General features: G+C 42.1%; 1 protein-coding gene across 1 annotated transcript; it reads left to right on the top strand.

Moving 5' to 3' along the window:
* Positions 1–514: 514 nt before the first annotated feature.
* LOC145040415 (uncharacterized) lies at positions 515–1189 on the top strand. Its single transcript, XM_078988348.1, has one exon. It carries the CDS (start codon positions 515–517, stop codon positions 1187–1189), a length of 675 nt encoding a protein of 224 aa, XP_078844474.1.
* Positions 1190–8843: the final 7654 nt, after the last annotated feature.

Here is an 8843-nt window from a genome sequence, read left to right as displayed (position 1 = left end):
AAATCGGGAGGAATATTGAAGTGTATGTTGACGATATGGTAATCAAGAGCCCACATGAAGACAAAATGTGGCAAGATATCGAGGAAACTTTTCGCACGCTAGAAAAGACCAGAATGAAATTGAACCCGACTAAGTGCATATTTAGGGTAGAGGAAGGACAGTTTGTGGGGTACTACGTCACCAAGCAGTGCATTCAAACTAGTCTAGTTAAAGTAGACGAGTTTATGGAGACACCACCCCGGGCACTTTGAGAGACGCACATGGTTTGAACGGGAAGCTCACGACTGTGAGTAGGTTCATCTCAAAATTCGCGAACAAGGCCATGACATAATTCCATACTCTAGAAGGTTGTATTGAAAATAACAATTTTCAATGGACAGCCGCGGCGGAGGAGGCGCTCCAGAAAATCAAGCAAGCACTACACAAGTTACCTATGGTAGCTAGCCCTATTCCAGGGGAAACACTGCAAATGTACCTTTCGACATCGAATAAAGCTACATCCTAAGTGTTGACCATGGAAAGAGAAGGGGAGCAGAAGCCAATATACTTTGTGAGCAGGGCATTGCAGGGCCCCAAACTCAATTATCCCACCCTAGAGAAATTAGTCATGGCGCTCATTTACGCGGTACGACGTGTGAGACGCTACTTCCAAGTGCATCAAGTTGAAGTACTAACAAATTTGCCCATCAAACAAATACTCCTCAAGCCGGAAACGTCGGGCCAGCTAGCAAAGTGGGCGATCAAGCTGGGGGAACATGACATAAGTTATCGACCAAGGACAAGCATTAAAGGGCAAGCACTGGTCGATTTCTTACTCGAGATCCCGGATGAAGGCGGCCTGGCTAAGGAAGGAATCTGGGCAGTGGAGGAAGTCCCGACTAGCAACTACTCATGGACGTTATATACTGACCGGGCATCCAGTAAGGAAGGCTCAGGGGCGGGTATAATTCTGACCAGCCCAAAGGGGGAAGAAGTGACTTATGCCCTTCGTTTCGATTTCCATACTTCAAACAACGAGGCTGATTATGAGGCCTTACTAGCAGGACTGCACTTAGCGAAACAAATGGGTGCGAAGGTTGTAACGGCCTTAGCATATTCAAGGCTAGTTGCGAACCAAATCAATGGAAGTTTCGAGACAAGAGATCAAAGAATGGAGAAGTATGTAAAAATAGTGAGACAATTAATCTAATCTTTCAGACAGTTCACGATCAAGAAAATACCCCAAAGCGAGAACAGAAGGGCAGCGCCCTAAGTAAACTAGCGTCTACATGTTTTGATCATTTATCGAAGATCGTTTTAGTAGAGGTGCTTAAGGATAGGAGTATAGACGAGCGGTAGGTAAATGCCCTAACAACCACCAGGCCCGCATGGATGACACCGTTTATGGAGTATTTTCAAATAGGGGTGCTGCTAGACGATCACGGCGAAACCAAGAAAATACGTATAAAGGCGCCCTCATACGTACTGGTAAACGGGGAACTATATTGAAGAGGATTCACGACACCATGGATGAAATGCGTAGACTAGGCCAAAGGGATGGAAGCGTTACATGTCACACCCCCAAACCAAGGATGGCAGAAACGTCCGGGGGTGGCGGACTTCATGTGTAGTATCATAACAACGAGTATAATAGTGATCAAAGCAAATACAACCATCATAAAATATAATTGAAAAAGTTACATAATAGTATGTGATTGCATGTTTCAACATCGATTACATTATGATGACAAAAATGAAAAGTTTAATGTCTTAACATCCCATCCTCAAAAGCTGTTGATTACCTGTTTCACTAATCTCCTGAGAATACAAGTAGTTTTTAAAAAAAAAGTGTCAGCAATTAAGTTGGTGAGTTCATAAGCTTTTGAAAGTAGAGTTGAAAAGCCTTTGCTTGTAATAGTATTGTATAACCAAGAAAATCTAATATTTTCCTTAAAAAGTAAATATCCCAAGACCGAATGTAAGTGTAAGTTTTGTACTAGTAATGATATGTGTAGTTTTAAATAAATGAAACCCATTTTCAATGTAGTATTTCCCCGTAAACTTTATATTTCATTAACTCCCTATGTAAGTCGTTATAACCATACTATAACTAACTGAACCTGCTACGACGTTTTTCAGGCATCGGAGAGATATGACATTTGTCACTCCTGGCCTGCCGACCGGACTGTTGTGAACAATTGGAGTGTGGGGTGTCAGTCCCAATTTAGATCTATAATCAAACTTATCACGTTCTCCCTACAAGAGACTCTAGTTATAACTGTCAAGAATTTTAACCCGTACTCTAAGAGTACTATGAAGAATATCTCACAATTTACGTTAACGAGTTTACATTTTGTGTGTGAATGTAAAACTTTTTTATGTGGAAATAAAACCTTCCGTGATATGTTTGTTGTATGAATGAAACATAAACTATTCCTATAATAGCTAATCAAAAGCGTTTTGTTATGGTCAAAATCCTTTTTATAACTGATGCAAACCTTTATAATAAGATAAAAGAGATGTAATATAAACAACATGTATTTATATATAATAATACACACCTTGCTCAACAAGTTACAAGGTGTAAATGGGTTATTAAAAATTTGCTAGTTTTATCTTTTCTGTTCCTGTTCTTGTAATAATTATAGAAAAATCATACGGAGACGAAAACTGAATCCGTAAATTTTGAGAGTTTGGAAATTTTGTCTAGTTTGTTCATAATTTTTATTATGATTTTTAGTAACCTCTAACTTGTGTGAAAATGTCCATATTCACATACTGGTCCGAAGTGTTTCTAAAATGATAGGCAGTTTTGTAAAAATCACCATAAATTGTAGAAAAATCTTATGGAGATGTGTAAGTAGTCATTTTAAAGGTATAAACCTGAACTCTTCGCATACAAAACAATTTTGAAAGATATTGAGTTTAAGATGATCAAAATAGTCCGTGAATAGAACTCAACTTTTATGTGAAAAGCCATGAATTTGTTTATGTTATGTTAAGGTGATTTAACTTGTATCCCCCCCCCCTAAAACTTGAAGAAAACATGAAAAAGTAGGGGTATGAAGTCACCTTGACTGATTTCTTGGGATGGATGATGAAGAAAAGAAGTTTCCAAGTCAAGAACACTTGGAAGATATTTGAAGATTTGAAGATCTAGGAACAAATATGACGATATTTGTATAAGAATTCCATGATTTGGGTGAAAGATTGTAGAATATTCAAGTGTAGGAGGAAGATGCTTACCAAATGTGGAGGAAAAGCTCAAGATTAGCCTTTGAATTTCGAGTTTTGAGATAGAGGAAATGAGAGAGAGATATATGTTTGCTTTTGGTGAAAGAGTGAATATCTTGGAGGAGAAGCTTGAAGTGAAGAAAATGAATAAAGGAGAGGCCATTTTGGCAGTGAATTAGAAGGAAGGGGGAAAGAGGTTGGGTGGGGTGGGTGGAATGAGTTGTGAGGGGTGGTAATGGGGGAGCATGGATTTAATAAAGAAGTCAACCTTTTGTAATTTCTTGATATTTTTATAAAAATGGTGGTGTTTTATAAAATAAATATGGTATAAAGGATGTATAAAATATTTAATTTGAATTATAAATATTCAAACTATTATAACAAGCATTATCATCAAAATAATAATACATTATATGAAAGTCAGGTTGAATTTCCAAAATTTGGTTCGTTAAAAGTTTGTGTTTAGCCGGGTATAAACTTTTTTGTATTTGGTGACGAATTTACCAAAAGTTTGTGTTTGTAGCCTTTGCTATGATTTTTGCCCCTAGTGTTAGGTTTATGAACCCTACTACATTGTGTTACGAGTATTATTTATTCCCAAATAGTATATATCTGAATTATCAAGTTTTACGTTACTAACCCTAACTAGGGTTTATATTTGATAATTGGTAAAAAGATAGATACTTTGTATTATAATTGCAAGTTGTACATTAGGAACATTAAGAAAACATAGTGCTTATCCTAAAATCTTAATACTAGTCGTGTTGACTTGGTTGACTTGTTGACTTTGTTTGACCGAAAGTTGATAGTTGTGACACTATAGGAGGCGCACGCAGGCCATGCGGGTGCACACGAAGGAGCACGAGATTTAACAGGCAAAGTGCTCCGAATGGGAATATACTGGCCCACGATGCACCAGGATGCATTGGGGTTGACCAGGAAATGCGAGGTGTGCCAGTTGTACGCCCCAGTACAAGCGGACCCGCCAGTGACACTACACAACATATCTAGCCCATGGACATTCTACCAGTTGGGTATAGACATCGTGGGACCGTTCCCAGAAGCACCCGGGAGGCTAAAATACATGGTAGTAGCAGTGGATTACTTCACGAAGTGGATCGAGGCGGGACCTCTAGCCTACATATCCGGGAGGCACATGATAAAGTTTGTATGGAAAAACATCATGACGAGATCTGGAACACCTAAAGTGCTCATAAGCGATAACGACTTACAGTTTGTTGAGAACCCCGTTAGAGAATGGTGCGCTAGTAAAGGAATAAGCCAGCGGTTCACTTCAGTGGCACACCCACAGGCAAACGGACAGACAAAAGTATCTAATCAAACCATCATGAATGGAATTAAGAACGTTTAGGTAAAGCTAAAGGGAATTAGGCGTAGGAGATACCAACAATACTATGGTCGTATAGAACCACCCCACGAACAAGCACACATGAAACACCATTCTGCTTGACGTATGGGACGGAATCCATGTTGCCTATGGAAATGATGGTAGGTATGCTGAGATCAACTAATGCAGATGAAGGAAGCATTGTCTGAGATCTAAGGTTGAACCTAGACATACTAGAGGAGAAGCACGAAAAATCAGAGATACGCCAAGCCGCCTACAAGCGGGTAACAGAGAGATATTACAATCAAAGGGTAAAAGAAAGAGCGTTCAGAGTAGGCAAATACGTGTTAAGGAAGAATGAGGCAAGCTGAGACCAGCCTTAGGGCAAGTTGGGTCCAACATGGGAAGGTCCATATAGAATCGTAGAAGCAAATCGAAATAGCACATATGTCCTGGAAACGGTGGAGGGAAGAAAAATCCCAAGAACTTGGAATGCCATAAATTTGAAGAAGTTTTTCTTTTAATGGAACAATAGATAATTCCGGATTATTCGATGTCGTACTTAGTGTACCCCATCCTAGGTACTTAGTCTACTTGATTTCGTGCTTAGCGACACGATCCTCATACTTAGTGTATTAGAGACCACGAGCCAATGTAATTGAATGGCCGACATGCCAAACTTTAATACTCAATGTATTAAATTCTATGAAATGTCTAAATTCTTGATGAATTAAATTTTAGTGTTGCGTACTTAAAGCTCCCAACCTTGACATTTAGCATGTCAATACTAATATGGGCAAAACATAATGCTTAGCGCACCATAATACTGACAAGTAAAGCAATGCTTAGAGCATGCAACTGGGTACCCAATATACCAAAATTTTTTTACATACACAGAAAAAGAAGGAAAACACTATTTAGCAAAGTCCATACATTACATGGCCAAAAGTAAAACAAATAGAAAATATAATGTCCAGAAGCATAACAATACGGCCAGCAAACCGTCAAACACACAAAAAATAAAGAAGGGAACTAAAAGGAATATTTTCAACCTCATAAGGGATAGCACACGATGCTGGAGCATCTTCGTTTTCAGCAGACATACCCACCATCACACCTATCACATCCCCACCAGGACCTTCACCACCCACTCCAATGTTGCAGCCACCATCATCTTCGACACCTTGACCATCTTTGCCAACATTATCTTCAATCACCTCCATAGTTTCCTCTCTTTCAACCACCATACCCTCCGGGGTACCACCCGAACTGTAAAAAGAACACAACTCTCATAGGCCCTCAATATCCAAATCTCCCAACCCCAACAAAGATGCACGATCCATACTCGCGAACGATAATAGAGCATCGTTCACACTGACTACAGGACCAGCAACAGGGAGGCAAACATCGACACCCTCAAACCTAACGCCAACAACGGCCTTCTGAACTGATTCAGCCCCAACCACAAAAGCAGCGTGCCGAATAAGACTTATAGCATTTGTAAAACCCGGATGCTCGATTAGTTTGTCAACAACACGAACAACACCAACATGCACTAACCAATCCAAATCTCGACGTAAGGCATCAATATTTTCTTGCAAAGAAGAAACTAGCTTATCATGGTTGGCAGCATCACGTTCAAGGCTCTCCACTTGAATCATCAAGCCTTCATTGACCTGGGAAAGGGAGTCAACCTTGGCCTCTAAAGTGGCTTTAGCATCCTCAAGAGTAGACTTTTCAGAAGCAAGAAGTTGACACTTTTGTTCAAGAAGTTGGAGGTCCTCACCAAGTTCACCAACGCGACGATCCAATCCCACCATACACGATTCACAGGTGGCATGGGCGGCTTCCATATCGCCCAAAGAGTGGACACGTCAAGAGCCCGCAACAAGGTAAAACATGGATTGCGCTACGACATAAGCCATGTTATGGGCAAGAGTAGGGTTCCCTATAGCCTCCATATCACTAAACACAGTAGGGGGAAGGCATGGCGAGAAAACACAAGAGCATAAGCGTAGACTGATAGCCGAGAGTCATTGTGAAGATTTCGTGAAGGGACAAAGGCAGGAGGCTTGAGGGAACTCTCTCCAGTAACCCCCCTGAAGGGATAGAGGGTTGGCTGGGGATGCTGGAATCATTGACAGGAGAAAGTTTTGGGACCTTTGCAACCGGGACACTTGGAACAGATAGAGTAACAACAGGCTGTTCACGTGCCCTATTGATCCCTTCAGATTGTTGATTATCGTCATCAGAGATCACTACCACGCTGGTCGGAGTGGAAGCCATAGAATCCTACTGGCGAGAAAAACCATGCCTGTTCTGAACCCTTTTGGCAACATTAGATGCACCGAAGACTGGCTCACCCATATCTAATACAACTTTCCTTTTCGCTTGCATGCGCTGGACATCAGCGATAATCCCCTCTTTACTATCCTCACTACTCTCAAAGGAGGAAGAACGAGTACCGCTCAGAGGCATCACAGCGGATATAGGACGAGCATGTAAAGGATCCATCTCCGACGCCGACCCACTCACAGGAGGAACAAAAGGAGCAGTAGTTAGGGCAAGCCGATTCATCCGGCGAGGAGGAGGAAGCAGGTCAACCAAATCCACCTCACAATGCTCTAACTTACCCCGGTACCATTTCCGCAAAACCTCATCCATAGATAAAGAAGACTCAACATATGAAGATATCAGAACATGAAGTGTTAGCCGCCTAACGACGACAAGAGGAAAAAGAGGACAGAGAGAAGAAAAGGCAAAGCACTTACCATCGACAACACAAAAGAACACCGCCATCCTGCCACGGTTTCTACAAGAGGGACTCATCCCTACGTCGAAAAGGAGGGCCTCAGAATAGTCCTCAGGAGATACTTGAACGCTCTTCAGGTAGTCGGCAACACCCTGATTGTGAGGGGAAAGTTTAGGGATGGTATCAGCAAAGGCAGTCGCACAATATTGCCCACTCCCGACCAACTCTTGATTTATCCACAACCACTTATCTTGCCAATTCTTAGGCGTCCGCCCATCGCGAACTAGAGCGTGTCCCCCTCTCCGGACTGAGAAAGTGTACTTATCTTCGGTAATGCAGAATCTGAAGAAGTATTTAGGAAGATAGTTGTTGGCCCTGCGGATCATTTCGAAAGCCACTACCTTGTTGACAGCATTTGGGGTCAGCATCTGTAGACTGCAACCATCTTTTTGAAGTACTTCCTCTTGGAAATCCGTCAATGGGAAACGGATCCCAACATCTAGTGTTTTCAGAAAAACCCTGATTTTTCCAGGGGGATGAGATGCAAGAACCAGGCGAAGGATACTTCACGCCTTCCACAAAAGATAAGCGGTACGTAGTCTCAAGATGACGGTATTCAGTGACGGAGGGAAGAATACCAGGAAGACTCGCCATAGAGAATGAAGAAAGGGGAACTCAGGAAAAGAGAGAACGAAGAAAGAAGAAGGAGAAGTAAATATAAAAAGAAAACCCTATAAACGTTCTTATACAGAAATAGGAGATGCGGGACATTTAAAATGTCTGACAATGACATAACCGCCAGCCATCATGCGCGGTCATGTCACCATTTAAGATGGAACGGCGTGTAAAGAAGAAACAAACACGTGTAGGCTCATCAAGCACGTAACGCCGTAAATAGTGTTGCAACGCTATGGCTACCGGACTGGGGGACTTAATGACGTGCCTAAGACAGCACAGCAGAACCACACCCTGGCTAAGGCCTTAGCATGCCGGCCAGGCTGAGCTCAGTAAGCTCAGCGCTCGTTGACGCCCCCGCGAGCAGGGTGCCTCGACAAAAGGCCAGTGCCCTCTAGGAATACTCCTGGCATCCCAGCAAAAGGTTCATGCTAGTCAAGGGACGCTCCCAGCTCCAAGACAAAAGATACAGTCAGGAGACAAACAACAGAATCAGGCCATTACCGTCAAGGACAATGAGAGCGCTCTAACGGTTAAAGGCGCATGATCCTCCAATTAGCGCCCCTGATATTGTCTCCCCCAAAAGGCGATCTTGTCTAGTACAGACTAGGCAAGAGCGCTAGGTTTAAAAGGATGCGCCCTTGGACTTACAAAGTAAGCACTCTTTCCTTGCTAAGATACACACAGAAAAAACCTAGTAGCATTCTAACTTGACCGTCAGAGCATTCTTCCCGGATCACTCTCCAGGGAACGACTGACGACTTTCTTCTCTTGATATTTTGTAGAGGCAAAGAGGAATCTGATTCAACAACCTTGGATAGGTCAAGTTTGCCATACGCATCATCATGGAAGTTG

This window comes from Lactuca saligna, chromosome 4 (assembly GCF_052625555.1).
Source record: "Lactuca saligna cultivar CGN05327 chromosome 4, ASM5262555v1, whole genome shotgun sequence".
Classification (NCBI taxonomy): domain Eukaryota; kingdom Viridiplantae; phylum Streptophyta; class Magnoliopsida; order Asterales; family Asteraceae; genus Lactuca; species Lactuca saligna.
The sequence above is the reverse complement of the archived record's forward strand: the minus strand, read 5'-3'. Positions and strand labels throughout refer to the sequence as shown.

Coding starts and splice junctions, on each gene's coding strand:
- LOC145040415 (XM_078988348.1), top strand. CDS start 515: ATGGAAAGAGAAGGGGAGCAGAAGCCAATATACTTTGTGAGCAGGGCA.